We start from the raw sequence: 16,669 nt of genomic DNA on the forward strand, positions 1-16,669 counted from the left end.
TCAAATATAGAATAACTTCCCGACTCTCAGATAATTTTTCTTGAATTTCTGTTATTCCGCTTTTTAAACCTGTCTAACTCTAACTTACTATTCGAGCACATAAAAGTAGTCTCATAAAATCGCTTAGCAAATTCATTGACATTTGTCCAGATACTTCGATTGGTGATACAGTAATGCTTCTTCAACATCCTTGTGATCTGCTTTTCTCAACTTTTTCCTGCCATCTAAATTTTTTTCATGAGCAGAAATTATTAATTGCCTATTTTTCCATATGTTACAAACAGCAGATTTGGACAGTTTATATTCCCTGCAAATATCAGCTTGATTGCATCCAATTTCAATTTTTCTGATTATGTCATTAATGGAGAACGTTTTATGTTTACTGGTCGCCATAGTTAAATTTGAGACACTTGTTTGCGGAATTTTTTAACTGAACTGAGATCAAAAAGGAGCCTTATCAACACATATTAGTGTCCAACCCTTTGACCAATAATGCTCATTGCTAATTGCTCATTCCCTCTGACAGAAAATGCAGATTGATCTGACTGACACCTTACAGGGGTGTCTGCCTGGGTTGGAAACATCTGCTTTGTTTGTTTAGGGATGGGAAAGTGACATAAAAGAAGGAAACAAGAAAAAATGCTTATCGCTACATTCCCCTCTATAGATGGTTTTGAAAATCGGTATCTGTATTTTTTTTTAAAGTAGAAATTTCAAAATTATCACAAAAAAAATCAGTTGAAGACAGAAAAAAGTCCATTATATCCAACTTCTTCACTTTTTTGGTTCACTATATCCACAAAAAATAACATTATCCATGTATAGCAAGGCACGGGACCGAACATTTCGTTCACTATATCCAGGGTAGTTCACTATAAACCATGTTCACTATAGTGGGGTTTGACTGTATTAGCAGTCTTAAAATTCTTTTTTCCTATGGTTTAGATAGTAAATTAAATAGGGAAGGTACTGTTAAAATTGACGATTTTTAGATTTATGATAAATTTAAAGTTTTTAATTTTCCTAAATCTCTTAATTCAAAGCATAGGTATAAAAGAGCAAGTGGTGGGGAATAAAGTAAATTTATAAATTTGGATGAATTTTCAAAAATTTGTAGTCCTTGTATCAACCTGAATAATATTTTTATTACTAGGAAGTTTATTTTCGGATTTAAGATTTAAAAAATTTCTTTTATAAATTTAGAAATAGACTAAGATTTGATACTGAACTTATTAAATTTATTATAATAGATTTCGTTAAATCAAAACTTGGAGTTGATAAAACTGATTGGCTTTTCAAAAAGGTTTCTTGTACAATTAATTTTCATGATAAAAAAATTTGAAAATTCTAGGATTTCATAGATTTTCCATTGTTTTTCAGATATTTTTCCCTTTAAAACAACTTAAAAATTTTTTAAAAGGAAAAATATGCTTATAAATATTCCTCTACTCTTAGAAAAAAAAGCTTGTAATTATAATTTTTTAAGTTGCAATTTAAATTATATTTCACTGTCAGATTGTTATTGTAACACTGAAGAATTTTCTACATTTATAGATAAAGATTATGGTCATATTATTACTGGGAGCTTAGATATTGTTGGAGATCAAGATTTGATTATAATTTTGAGCAGAGGATATAAATTTAGAACAAAGTTAAAAATGAAAAAAGATGATTTTATTTCAACAGTTAAAAGAGATCTTGATTGTTTTATTGCTAAGGTTTCTAGAAAATATCATTGGCCTGTTGAAGGTTTAACAGAATGGAAAACAAGGATTGTAGAAAGTGTAAAAAATAATTTAAACAATTCTAAATTTTGTTTTTATCCTAGTGGTACCGTTATTGATTATGATATGTTTGAGAAAATTAAAAGAAAGTTCATTATTACAGTTGTTGATAAAGCTTCTAACAACTTTTGTATTATATTTAAATATTTTTTTAAAAATTGATTTTTAAGGAATATAATACCAATAATACCTATCTAAAATTAAAGGATGACAAAAAAGTTATTGGCAAAAGGATTACTACTTTTAGTAAAAAATTAAAATTTAAATTGAATAGAATTACCTATTCTTATTTATTTCCAATCGTTAAATATCATAAAAATCTAGTCAAATTTAGGTTTATAGCTTGTGGTACTAATAGTTATAATTTTAATATTAGTAAAAAGTTCTTTAATATTCTTAAAATTATTTTGGTTAGAATTAAAAGCGAGAAAAATATTGCTATTAATGTTTTGAACTTTATTGAAAAGAATGAGGTTTTTGATATTAATACATTTGACTTTGAAAATCTTTATACTAGTATACCTCATGCTCAAATACTTGAAATTTGTAGTTGCATTTATAATAAATGCTTAATTAATCAAAATATAGATAAAAAGTTATTGGATTGATATTTGTAAATGTAATCTTTTTGAAAAATTTCTTTTTAATGGCATTGATTTTTATAAACAAAAAATAGAGATATTACAAGGTAATTCTTTTTTTGGGACTTTTGCTAATATTTTTTTGCCTTTTTTGAAGCAAAGTATCTTGAGTTTAATGATCTTAAAGCTTTTAGATACATTGATAATTTAATTTCATCAAATTGTGAAAATTATGATATCATTTTTAATATTTATCCCGAAGATTTGGTTTTGAAAAGGGACTAATGATAATTGTTTAAATGTTGAATATTTAAATTTTAAAATTAATATTGCTAATAATCAAATTAAAATTGGTGTTTATGATAAAAGAAAGAATTTTAATTTCAGATTTTTCAGTAATTTTGATACGAATTTGTGCGGTAATATATTCAAAAATTTAGTTTTTTATCAACTGACTAGAATTAATAAAATTTGCAATTTTTTAAAAAATCTGGAAAGTAATGGTTTTTCTTTTAATTTTTACAATATTGAAGGTATAATCAAAGAAATGATTAAAAATTATTAGTTTTATTTTCTTTTCTGTCTCGATCTAGCCAGATCTTTTCTGATCTGGCTAGATCGAGACTTAGCTGAGTTGCCCCAGTTAAGCTTTTCTACTAACAGATGGCAAAAGCTTTCTTTTTTCTGTGCATTAAATGTAGGCATAGTTTGTTTGTAAATTTCAGTTTGGCTAAGGATTTTCAGAAAGTTGCGAGCTTTAGTTTGAAATAGGAATATTTTTAAGTAGGTTTTCTGATCATTGTTTTCCTTTAGTAATTAGTTTATGTATTTTACTTTTGTATTTTGTTTTATATTCTCTTTTCCTGGACATTTTGCAAAATCTTTGGGGTACAGAGAGAGAGCAATTTTTCAGACATTTGTCTCACTCTCCGATAGAAAAGGCTTTGTGTTTTTATGACTTCTGGTACCCCTTGACGACGTTAGCTTTGGTTGTCATTTTTATAACGCTCATCTTTAAAATTTCTATAAGTTTCAATTTTCTTATGGAATTTCTGCTGCTTTGGGCAACTCTCCTTTGGTATTTAACTGCTTTTTACAAGATTTCTGATTTCTCTTTTTATTAAATTTTTAAAAAACATTTTAAACAATTTCTGAACTGAAAAAAAAATAATAATATTAAAAAAAAAGAAGCAAATAATAAGAACAAATTTTGAAACTGGAAATAAAATAATATGATCATACTCTTGGATGGATAGATAGCACTGCTCATTTCGGTGTTTGGTGCAACAGCACCAAGTTGTAATTTTTTAAGTAATTAGTTTTATATTAGTGTATACATGGAAATACGAACTCTAAATACAACATAATTTATTAGCCTCTAAAAATACTGGATTTCAGTTAAAATTAACGTGAAATGCAAGTATGGTAGAGTACTTCAGTAAATGACAAAAAAATAAATAAATAAAATTTAATTGTAAACTACTTTAAAACAAACTATGTAAACTATCTATACATTTGAAACAAAATGATATGATAGAAAATACAATGAAACATACAGTCATTGAACTTATATCCAAAACCTTCAAAAGTATCTGGAAAATTGGGATCAAAGTTTTTTACACTTTCATACTCAGCTAGCCTTTCTGCAGCAATATTCGATTCTGCAGCTGAAATGCATAAACATGCTTTATTTTAAAAACATATAAAGTTAAATGGAAACAAACCACTTACATACATAATATAGAATAGAATGACATTATGTCAACATAATTATTATAATCTGCATTTAATATGCTATTTACATTTATATTCTGTCTGTTCACATGTCTCTATTAGATATTTTTTTCTCAAAAAAGTTTAAATAAAATTTTTTTAAAAAATTACAGTAAAGAGAATGTTTAATGTTACAATTATGATGTAATATGTAGTTTTGTGTTAAAGGCACAGAAAAAAAAATTAAAAAACCGAAACAATTAACCCCTTAAACCATTTTAATTTCCCTTAAACCATCTCTTTAAATCGACAGCTGGCTCGGGGACCTACTAATAATTGCCTTAGGATGATCCTAATCAAAATTACTGGTCAAAGACCAACAGACCATCCTGAAATTTGAGTCCTAAATGATATGTCAACATAAGAATACAGACTGTTTAGGGGTAACACTTTTCATTTGTATTAACTGTAACCTAAATGTTCATTTAAATTGGGCAAAGATATCCTAATGTTGGACTTTTGAGTAGAAAATAAATCTGTTTTCAAATTTTCGAAAACATAATAAAGTATAACCCCAGATTAACTGGCATCCTCGGAACCAGGGGTATGTCGGAAAATCTAAAACGATGGAAAATTAGTAGAACTCTAAAAGTCAATGTTTTAAAGCATAAACATTGAAGCATGGGTAAAATTACTCCAAAAAAAGTAATTGGTATTGTTAAGTGACGCCAGAGGGCGTATGAGCCAGAGAAAAAAGAGTAGTAGTAGTAGATGTTTGTAACTGCAGCGAGGAACCATCGCCACATCTCTGAATAAAATTTGTTTTGTTTTGAAAAAGGAAGAAAGCTATTGTAAGTGCATGAAGTACCTACTTTCCATGCAAAACCATTGATTGATCGACCCTTGCTGGTCCATGTAATTCTTTCGTACAAATTAAATATTAAGTTTATTGTTACAGTCCTCTTTTCGTAATTTAGAATATTTCAAACACACTGACTCGATTCAGAAGTAATCGAAACGCACAACAGGTATAATAATGGAAAAGTAGAAGAACTCTATAAGTCAATGTTCTAAAGCATAAACATTGAAGCATGGATAAAATTATTCCAAAAAAGTAGTTGGTATAATAATGTTTTTTTTTTTTAAACATTGTTTTTTAATTGTTCTTTTTTAGTAATTTTGGATTTGTCATCACAAGAGTAATTTCATAATACCGCCAGTAATAATAATGTAACCATTACCGCAGCCTTTTTAACATCCGTTGTAATTTTGATAATCTAGGTTCTATTGTCGATCAATTGTATATGTGATAAAAATGCTTCCAAACAGAATTAGCTTTCTAACTGCAAAGATACAAACCTTACTTTCATAAATAGCCCTAACGATGATTATTTAAAATTAATTTTATTAATTTTTCCATTAAGCCAGTGATTTTTAAAGTTTATGAATTTTAACTTTTCAAGCTATATTTTTGAAAAGAAAAGTTTGGATTCTTTGATAAAGTCTTGATGTATGAATTCTCTAGACAATTCAGAAACAATAACATTTCTTTGTTATTTTGCTTTAAAATCCTTTATTTCTACATTTTCAAAGATCACCCCTGAGTTTTGATAAGGTATTTTTTTTATTATTCTCATTGTAACTATTATTATAGTCATCATAATAATAGCAATTAAAATATCATTTCAGAATCAATAAGAAAAAATTAAATATGCCAAATTAAGAAGAAATGTATTCATGTTATCAGACATTACACATTACTCTTAACTAACTAGAATAATAAAAATAAATACAGAAGAAGCATGCTTCAAGTTTAAAAGTCACTAACTACCTTAGAAAAATAATTTATTTTAATCAATCTCAATTACAAAAGTAAACACAGTGGCAATTGCTGAGTGTGAACAATATTGCATACATGAATGGCCCCCTTCAAAATCACATTAAAAAATAAAAATTGACAGTGTAACCTGGTTTATAAGTCAACCCCTATTTTTGATTATAAGATAAAAAATTTCCAGTATGTCAGGTGTATAAGCAGGTTGCTTAAAAAACCAAATATGAGAATTTCTAAAGTTAAAAAAAAAAAATATTAAGAAAAATTATTAAGTCTAGAAAATTTACTCCAATTAAAAATATTTCACATTGTTTTCTCTTGATATGTTAGATTAGCCCTCAATTAAGATATGTAACTTTATTTGAGAGCAAATGCAACATTAATAAATTCAAGACAAATGACATTCTCACTGTTATAGTTGGCCAGACAGCCCAATGCCTTCCCCTGAAGATTTCTCCATAACAACGTCATATTTATTCTATTGAAGAAGATATTGCATTTTACACCCACTGGAGCAAGAAAGCGGATGAGATGGGCTGACTCGGTGGAGTCTGATTTTCTTGCAATTAGTGAAAAAGAATTGGAGATCAAATGACATCTGCAATTGCTAAATTTGCTGCCTTATGGTGTGTTTAAAAAGGCATGTTTATGTTTGAAATATTCTTGAATAAATTATATCAACTTTCCTATTCTTTTTTTTTCTGAACGTAATTTAAAGTATAATTTCTGAAAAATATCTTTATATTTAAATAAAATATGATGAGAGAGAATGCAAAATTAATTGTAAAAATAGCTTTTGAAAGGGGAAAGTTAATACAGAATTAATCTCATTGTTTTCATGCATTGATATTTAACGATCAACAAATGTCCAACTTTTTTACTGGTGTTTATTACAGCGACCTCATGATATATGCAAAGTTATGATAGTTTAAAAAGCTGAATTATAGACCGGGATCAGGGGTCCGTCTAGGTTTTTCTGAAAGGTACCTATTTTGTGAAAATTTAAACATAATTTGTGAAAATTAAAAATTATATTAAAAAATCAACACAAAAATATGGATTTATTGTTTCCTACGGGATACAAAATTTTTTTCTAAGAAAAAGTATTTTATGAAAGTTGAATTTGTGAAGGTATCGCTAAACGAATGTAAATTTGGCCTGGACAGACACCTGGATATATAGCTCTACAACTGTATCTAGAAAATTTATAAATGTGACTTACAAGCTGTTTCATTTTTTCGAGATATGTCATCCATGGTAGTAAAAAAATAATACCAAGTCTATAAAAGAAAAAAAAAGTTTTATAAAAACAATTCTCAATAAAACTATTAACAATCGACAATTATGTTATTATTAACATGTTATAATTCTACATAGACCCTTATGTAAAAACAATTTCAAATAAAACTATTAACAATAGACAATTATGTTATTATTAATGGGTATGTTATAGTTTTACATAGACCCTTATGTAAAAACAATTTTGAATAAAATTATTAACAATAGACAATTATGTTATTACTATTAGGTATGTTAGAATTTTAGATAGACCCTTATGTATGCCAACTCTTCCGGTTTAAACAGATTTTTATTAAATGTTTATAAAGTGGAAGTAACAATGCTTTATAGTTTTTTTATTTATTACAATTTATAATACTTTTTACTACCGCTATATATATACAAAATAAGACTTGATAGTTATTATGATATTTTTTAGTGGTTACAAAATGACCTTATAGTTTGTCTAAAGTAAGAACTCCTTTAGCCATTCGTCTGGACCCGTGGCAGCCGCTATGGTAATGGAATATAACTATTACAAGTAGGGGTATTGGGTCTCTGTTTAGGACAGGTTTTGTCTCGGGTCATCGAAGGGAAAGGTAATCTTTTTCTTCGGAAGACCGTGTTAGTCCTAGAGTGAAGAGAAGCTACCCTCCCTGATATGCGCTATTCTTGTTTCCGTAGCAGCAGACAGCCTCAGATTTTGTGGCAGAGGGAGTTCTTACAGTAGACAAACTATACCTTTAATGTTAATTTGCTACCACTGCAAACATAAAGGGAAAAGAGAACTTCCAGAGTGGCATCTTTGGATCCCTTAACTCAATGGCATGAGACTCGTCATGTATTTATTTTTAATGAATTAAAATGGTAAAAAAATATCTTGCTTAGACAGTATTTGTGGGGCTGGTCACACTGTTTCCTTTTTGGATAAAGAATTTTCACTCTACATGTTGTTTGAACATGATTATGCACCCCTTTATAAATATCTACATCTAAAAAAAAATCTACTTGGCTGCTATTCTTCGTTTTTATTTATTATTTTTTTTTTCGTGAATCCACATGGCATTCCAACAGTTTTTTTTGCCATTTTCACATGGTTTTAACATCGGGCATTAAACATTATTGCAGACATATTCCAAATTCAAAGTATCGCCTTTTGACCAGCTCGATGATGTGGATTTATGATTGTAACACAAATTTATATCTTTCATAGATCACTTTTTTGACATTTATCGGCTATTTTTTGGCTTTTTTTCACTAGGCATTTTCAATACTCATATTTTTAATATAATGCCATGATGGCAAGTAAATTTAATATTAAAGATATCACTTTTATTCATTTGATTCACAAATTACTTCATGTTGCTATCCAAAAGTTTTTTTCAACATTTATTACAATTATTTATCTTTTTTCTTTTCTTTTACAGTTTTTATAATTTTTCTTTGCTATTTTTACCTTGTTCATGAAACCCTGATATTTTAATATACCATATTAATACAACACACAACTTTTCCAAAATAAAATAATCATGCTCTATAAAACTCATTTTAAGATTTCCTTGAAAATCAGATTTTTTGAATAAAAAAATTAAGAATTTCGAATATTATGGATTTCTTAAGAAATATACAACTTTTTTGTGGAATATAAATGCTCTTTTTAAAAAAATATAGTACCCTTTCCCAGTAGTACCATCATTGCCTATTTTAAGGTCTATAATAAACACTGATACTAACAATAATTTTACATGATTTCTGATTATAGAAATTATTCATTTTAAAAAAGCAAATAGATGGGTTACTTCCAACAAGTAATGAAAATTTTCAAATTCTACCCATAGATAATGACACATTTATGTACCTATCTATTAAGTATTCTAAGTAATAGTAAGAATTTCCCATAGTAAGACTATTTTTACTATATAATTACAGTAAAAATTTTCTGTAACAGTTTCAAATAATAGTAAAAATAGATTTAGCACAATTTTAGATAGGAAATTGTTCTCTACAAATATTGCATACATATTGTTACAGCATAAAACTAATGAAAATGTGAAATATTTATTTACTAAAAATTCAGTCACATTTTTAACAAACAATTTCTTTAGACTTTGCCGATTCTGTAGCAAAAAGTGATAGAAAATAAACATAAAAACATATAACTGTTTACATCAACTGCTAATTAAGATATGTCATTGAATAAAGACAAAATAAATAATACCACAAATAAAAATATCCACAGTGACAATCCAAGGACCCAAATATTTGTCAACGTCAGTTTAACAGCGGTTTTAGAAAATTAAATTTCCAGTAAAAGTTCAGGAAACTGAAAACTATAATTTGTATTAAAAACTATTTGTTTCTATCAATGACACATTTAATGATGAGATTTAAAATAACGTAAAAGAATTCTAAGTATCTAAAAGTTTCGCATAAACAACAAGCATTCGCGCTCATTCCAGTAGAAGCTTGATTGTTTGTTTAAAAAGTTTCCAGCTGCTTATTTTCATGCGGATAAAAACCTTTTTTTTTATAAAGTTAAAGTCAAATGACAAAACTAACACCTTATCTTCTTCCCTTTTATTATTTCTTGGTGACTCCCATTTAAAGAGGCGATAAATTAGCAAGAAATGAGAAGCTAGGTACGTTTTAAGGTTCATACTCAAATTGAATGTAAATAAAAATAAACATATAATTATGTCGCACTCCTCAACCTCTGATGATATGGAATTAGCAAATGATTTATCACTTGAAGATGATTACTATGCCCTTTTGAATTTAAGTAAAAATGTAAGTCGGAAGCTTTTATGTTTAGCTCGCCTGTGTGTGAAGAATATTTTAATGATGCAATAATTATATAAACACCTTCAACATTTATAATGATCTATTTTGACAACAACATATTTAAATATTCAACTGAATTTTTGATGTTCAATATATCACACATTAATTTTGTTTGGAATAATTTTCATAGTACTTTTTTGTTACCAGATAAAACCCGGTAATTGTAGCACTTAATGATTTTTGGTTTGTTTCTTGTTAGTTAAACTATTAAAATTATGTTAGTCATGATTTATAAATTTACCTAGTTATGTTCGAATCAATGTCACTCATTTTATCAAATTGTCTTTGGAAACTGATTAGAAACAGATTTAGAACTGATCTTGCTACTTATATAATATGTCATTTATATAACATGCCTGTGATTTTATATTTGTAGGTAAATGTTTCAAAATTCAAGCGCGTTTTTCGTGTTAAGAAATGTCTATTTTTATAAACCTTTAATTCTGATCCAATTATAAAGTTATAATTGATTTTGTGCTATGTATATTTTAGTTAAAAGTATTGAAATTCCTCCTTATATAATTCCCTGTTTTCTGAGTATTTGGCTTATTATATAATTCTAATAAAAGTTTAATAAAGGAGAGAGATTTTCGTATTGTGATCTGTGGCAAAATAATCGCTAAGTCTTGGCAACTTCCGTGTAGCAGTCTGAGTGAAACCAAAAAAAAAAAAAAAAAAAAAAAAAAAAAAAAAAAAAACATCAAGGAAAAGGAACCAACTCCAAAGGTATGACTCATAGCCATCCCCAAGCAAACATCTACTTGTTTTTTCTTTTAAATTGCAAGCATAAAATCTGTTTGGCACCTTCGCAATTGTAGTTGGCGGGACAGATCACGATATAGGAATATCCCCATATAAATTGAAAGTTATTGATGAAAAAATAAGAGAAACATTTAAGTATTTAATTTTATATTAATTTTATAAGTTGTTATTTTCAGAGAATCGGGCGAACAGTTTGATCTAAACTTGCAGAATTATCAATGAATTAATTAAAAATGTGATTTAGAGCAATTGAAAATGACAATTAAGAAAACATATTCTATTAACCCGCATCAAGTAAATCCAAACAACCTCTTCAAAACAAGTGCCAGTCTTGTTCTATTCAAAATTGAATTAAAATAAAACATAAAATTCACTGGTGTTGGCGGTTTGGTTAATTTGATGTTGGTAGTGCATGCATCATTATTTCATAATTTTTTTTGCTTTCATCACCCTCACTTAATTTTATTCTTAAAAGTTCTGACATTAATGTCAGAACTTTTAACTTAACAAACTAAAGGAAAACTTAAAAAAAAAAAACTGTTGGAAGTTTCTTATATTGGTCTCTGGGACAGAATAATGATGCAGTTTTGATAAATTATGGGCATAAGCACATAGGAAACTAGTAAAAGAAAGAAACAGAGAGAAAAAGAACATAGAAAGAGGTTAACTTAAGTTGTTCTTACTTATCCTCTTAATCTAACATATGTCAGATAAACTCTAGGATGCCCCTGACCGAAAGAAGATCCGCAACAAAAAGGGGATCTTATGTAAGATCCTCCTTAGAAAGTCTAAGGCACTTAAAATTAAAGCGCATGAGCATCCAGGTCTTTAATTTATTTCAAGTTGGACTGAACAGATTCATTTGGAGATAACAATTGGTGCAAATGCAACAGGTACTGATATCGAAATATCGCCAGAGCATGAAATACATGAGGTAAGAATGGAGTGCTTTTTTGTAGTTCAATGTACATCACAGAAATTGAAAATTTAGCATGCTGAAATGTTACTTAGTAATTCTTAGACCTGGAGTATCATTTTGCTTCCTATTATTAAAAAGAAGAAGAAAAAAAAAAACTGAATATTTTTGTGAGATTGTGTTAAAAAGATTTCTGTTTAAGATCTGGCTCCAAAATCATCACCAAACTTTGGTGTTAATTGAGCATTTGCCTGTGAAAAACTAAGAGAAACGGTACATATTGGGTAAAGTTCATTACCACTTTGATTTATTGCACATACTGTCATTGCCATCTATATAATCAGGATTCAATATGCAATATCCTCTTTTTCAAAATCATGGAATATATCCAAGTGTATTTTATTTTTGAATTGTAGAGCATCTTTTTTTGAATAGAANATAGAAACTTTTTTTTTTTTTTTTTGGATATATGTTAAATTATAAAAGCATATTTAAAGTGTTTGAGCTGTCTAAATAAATTTCAGGCATCAACAGAAGAGATAACTAATGCTTACAGACGTTTTAGCAGATTATATCATCCAGACAAACATCTTGATCCTGTAAAGAAGAAAAATGCAGAAATTTTATTTAATAAAATTAAGGTAGCATTTGAAGGTAAGTTCTTAAAATTCTACATTTTATAATTGATTTGTTATATTAGTTATTAATTAGGTAATTTTCATTATTTATTTTAGTATTAAATGATCCTCACCAAAGGGCTATCTATGACACACTGGGTGTTAAAGGTTTGGAAACCGAAGGATGGCAGGTAAATTATGTTCCTCATATGTATGTACCTATACCTGTAGATACATATCGCTGCTTATTGGTCTAAATCAATGTTAATTTAAATTTTACTGAAAGTGAAATTGGCTCTGCTTTTCTTTATAAAAGATGAATTCAAAATAGCTTGTTAAGTATAAAGCAGGAATTAGATTCAAATATGTTAAAAATCGTGGGGGTGGGCAAAGAAAAAGTTAGTATTTGTCGCCAGAAGTATTCATTCACCATTACAAGAAATAGAAAAAAATTAGGGTGCCTGATTTATGTAGGCAAAATTGAACTTCATAAAAAAATTCTTTTTCTTCTGTATTTATAGCAAAAGGAGAAAAGGAAAATAATTTTGAATTAAATTAATACAGAAATTTTAGTTTTAATTCTTATTGCAAAATCTAAAAATAATCACATGTTTTTTCCCTATTCATAAAATATTTATTTATGTCTTTAAAATAGAGATTTGTATTATTTTAAATAGAGTCCTGCTTTTAGTTAAAAAAAAAAGGACTCAGAGATTAAGTTCTGAGTTCTAAGGATCCATTGCTTCTTATGTCTAAGAAAGTATTGATTTTAGATAGTTATTTTTGCTGGTAGTTGAAAGTTAAAGTCTTGAAAGTTATAGTCTTAAAAGTCTTCTGATCTTATCTATTTTTGTGTTACTAATTCATAAACATTATTAATTATTGTACCATATATTGTTTATCCCAGTGTACAAGTTTACTTTTCAAACCCCCTAAACTCTATGATAGTTAGGAGGTCGACTTGCACACTGGTAATAGAGTCCGACATTCATGAATAACTTGATCAATTTACTATGATTAATATCTTATAGGTATACAATTAATTTATACTTACTTATATTAATTTATATTATAATAAAATGATTAATTGGTCCATAACATTTGTTAATGCATCTTTATTCGATGGCAAATGTATCATATTGAGAGAGAACAATGTGAAATATTTTTGAAAAAAATTCTTAGACTTAATGATTTTTTGTGTTTTTTAATTTTAGAAATATTTATTTATTATTTTTAAATGTTTGATTCATAGACCCATATAAAGTATAAATGAGGCATAACATTTCCTAGCATAAAATGTTTTGGTGGCTCAAATAAAAGAAAATTATATTCTGATTGGTTTTATTTTCTATTGTTCAACACTATCATATTTCTTGCAGAAATAAAATGGTTACAAAGTTTTAGAGTTTTTTGTTGGTAAATCAATTATTGTTTAATTTATCATCATTAAATTAAAATTGTTTTGAATTTGTTATTATTATTTTTTTATGGTTTATAGCTGTGGTTCGCAACCTTTTAGGCTCTGTGCCTGTCTTTGAGTACTGATATGAGGTCATGCACCCCCTACCACTGCAATATGTGGTCATTACAAGTTGTACAATTGAATCTGAAAGTGTAGATGGTTATTGATTAAAAATATAGAAAGGATAATTTTATACACAGAATTTAATATCACTACTCATATTTTACTTGGAACAAATTATTATTATTAGAAAAAATTATTAGAATTAAGGAATTAAATAAAAATCAAATTCAAGTAAAAGAATTAAGTAAAAAGAACTAAATATGTTTGTGGTAATTAAGAATATAGGTGAGGTCAATATCAATCACTTTCACAACATTAATGAGAGGGCTGACACTGTTTGTCCTTGACAAGTCTTTTAATATTGGGTTGCAACTTAGACAAACCAAACCAATGGTCACTCTCAATGTTTAGCTTTGCTCGATATTTTGATTTTAGGTGAGCTAATGCTGAAAATCCAGACTCATAGAGATGTATGGATTAAAACTGCACTAGTAACCTCAAAGCAACTTGTGCGTAGACAGGAAAATAATGAAACCAGAAATGTTCAGTATCCATTTTTTTTCTTTCGAATTTAGCCTTTGTTTGTAAAATGATGAAAAGATTGGTCGGAACTCTGAAGTTGCCATAGAGCTAGCTATCTTTTCTGTGAAACCATTTACTGCATCAAAAGTTTTTCAGAATCTTTTTCTTACCTTGTAACTTCATGTTCGGAACAGCCTGTCAGGTGGTCTTGCTAGGCATTCATCTAATCATTTTTTTATCATTTAAGTGACTGTTTAATCTTGGAAATAATGAAAAGATATCTCGGAACTCTGAAGTTGCCTTAAGAGCTATCTTTTCTGCCAAATCATTAACTGCATCAAAAGTTTTCAGAATGTTTTTCTGACCTTATAGCTTCATAAATACACAAGTGGGCGACCTTTGTGCTAAAATACAAACTAAGGTAGTCAAATTTTCTAATCTCAAGCAGCCCATTGACAGTCAAAGTAGCTGGGGTATATACCAAATTAATTGCCAATGTGGCCATTCATATATTGGCCAAACTAAGCGTGCCTTAAAGTGCCGTGTCAAGGAACATGAAGCTTATGTCAAAAAACAAGAATTTAAACGCTCATCTATTGCCCAACATTGTTGGGACTCTAATCATAATTTTAATTTTTCCTCTTCTAAAGTCATTCAAAATTGTTCTTCAATATTCGATTTAGATTTTTACGAGTCTTATCATATTTTCAAAAATTCCAAACTGTTGGTCAATGACCTATCAAGTGTTCCTTATATTTCCCCTGTTTGGAAATCTATGATAAAACCTAAAACTCTTTGTTCCTTGCTTCCTATTCGTCGTCTTCCGTTCAGCCTTCCCTCCTATTGACCGTTGCTCTAAACCCTCTTGTGACGTCATCTTTCTATATATATTTACTCTGTTCTCTTATTGTTTTCTGTTGCACTGATGAAGGTTGCCCTTTGAGCATCCGAAACAGCTGTCTGCTTTTAATAATATTTTTTGTGCTCTTTAACGTTGTCTACCTTAGTTTGTCTTATAGCTTCATGTTCAGAACAACCTAACTGGTGGTCTTAGTAGGAAGTATGTGTCAGGAAGAGAAGAAGAACATGCTGGAGAATTTTTATGAAGAAGGGGAAAAATTATCAATAAAAGGGAAACAACTCAGCAAGAAACTATTCTGAATAGAAACTCTTGCAGTGTTAATAGACAACTGACAATTATGATGTTTTTATGATTTCGACAAATATCTCGTACATATGTCAAAAATAAGTTTAGCTACTTTGTGGCTATAAAATTTAGTTCAGTAAGTTATACAGTTAGTTTTACTTTATTTTTTTAACTCACTCCCCCTTAAAATTCTCCCACGCAACCTTGGTTAAGAACCACTGGTTTATTTCATTTGTTATCTTATTTTAATCTTGTGAAGTATAGTTTTATACTGTTTAATGTAATGGTGTTTCATTTATAGATTGTTGAACGAACAAAAACCCCACAAGAAATTCGAGAAGAGTTTCAACAACTTCTTAGAGAAAAAGAAGAAAGAATATTACAGCAGAGAACTAATCCAAAAGTAAATTTTTTTAGCATGTTTACTTTTTAAACTGTATGATTTTCTTTCCATTGTAAATTTGTCAATATATTATAGAAGCCCGCAAATTACCTTTATCAGTTCAATAAAATCTTTCAACAGATTTGTGATAAACAAAATACAAGCATATGTAAATATTGTATTATTTGCAGGGCACTGTAATTGTTCAAGTGAATGCTACTGATTTATTTGAAACCTATGACAATGATTATTTGTAAGTTACACTTTTACTATTTTGAAATTATTTTTAAAACTCTTACAGTTTTTATTCATAAATATATATATCTTTATCATTTTTTTCTATTATACTTATTCAAAGTGATCTAATTTGATCTTTTGAATTTTTTTTTCTTATGTTTATTTTAAAAATCTGATTTAAATTAATGTGAGAAATGATGTAAATAGAATCAAATTAAAATTGGAGATTGTTACTACTAATGCTAAATAAACTATTTTAATTGTGTTTTGAAATTTTACAATTAGCATAATAATTTATTAGTATTTTTATGCTTAGGCATTAGAATTTATTTGAAATTTTACTTATATAAGTTTGCCATGTTTTGCCATGTTTATCATCTTTTTTTTCCCTCTAGCTCTTTAGTACACAATTAAAAGCTGTTAATGTGTTATCTGATTTGTATTGACTGATTGACTTGTTTTGATTTGTACTGAATGAGTTTAAATACTTGAAATTATTTTTTGGGACATTTTGAAAATCACAAAATGCA

The 16,669-nt window shown here is 28.0% G+C and overlaps 2 protein-coding genes and 1 long non-coding RNA gene across 4 annotated transcripts in view; 1 reads left to right on the plus strand and 2 right to left on the minus strand.

Annotated features, from left to right (window-relative positions):
• Window positions 1–9,670, minus strand: part of LOC107450256 (cotranscriptional regulator ARB2A homolog) — a 52,870-nt gene extending 43,200 nt beyond the window's left edge. Inside the window, exons 1-3 of one of the 2 annotated variants that reach the window (XM_043043504.2) lie at window positions 9,409–9,670; window positions 7,135–7,192; window positions 3,922–4,032 (exon numbers count right to left, since the gene is read on the minus strand). In XM_043043504.2, coding sequence (XP_042899438.1) covers window positions 3,922–4,032; window positions 7,135–7,168 — 145 coding nt within the window. In that variant the 5' untranslated portion in view covers window positions 7,169–7,192; window positions 9,409–9,670. The remainder of the gene's footprint in view (window positions 1–3,921; window positions 4,033–7,134; window positions 7,193–9,408) is intronic. The other variant, XM_071183031.1, reaches the window with a different exon arrangement.
• LOC139425977 (uncharacterized) overlaps window positions 1–16,669 on the minus strand; it is a 260,368-nt gene that overhangs the window by 99,605 nt on the left and 144,094 nt on the right. The window lies entirely within an intron of this gene.
• Window positions 9,768–16,669, plus strand: part of LOC107436281 (dnaJ homolog subfamily C member 11) — a 34,222-nt gene continuing 27,320 nt past the window's right edge. The window contains exons 1-5 of the mRNA XM_043043503.2: window positions 9,768–9,977; window positions 12,234–12,363; window positions 12,444–12,517; window positions 15,822–15,923; window positions 16,094–16,155. Coding sequence (XP_042899437.1) covers window positions 9,885–9,977; window positions 12,234–12,363; window positions 12,444–12,517; window positions 15,822–15,923; window positions 16,094–16,155 — 461 coding nt within the window. The 5' untranslated portion in view covers window positions 9,768–9,884. The remainder of the gene's footprint in view (window positions 9,978–12,233; window positions 12,364–12,443; window positions 12,518–15,821; window positions 15,924–16,093; window positions 16,156–16,669) is intronic.

The sequence above is a fragment of the Parasteatoda tepidariorum genome, chromosome 7 (assembly GCF_043381705.1).
Source record: "Parasteatoda tepidariorum isolate YZ-2023 chromosome 7, CAS_Ptep_4.0, whole genome shotgun sequence".
NCBI lineage: Eukaryota > Metazoa > Arthropoda > Arachnida > Araneae > Theridiidae > Parasteatoda > Parasteatoda tepidariorum.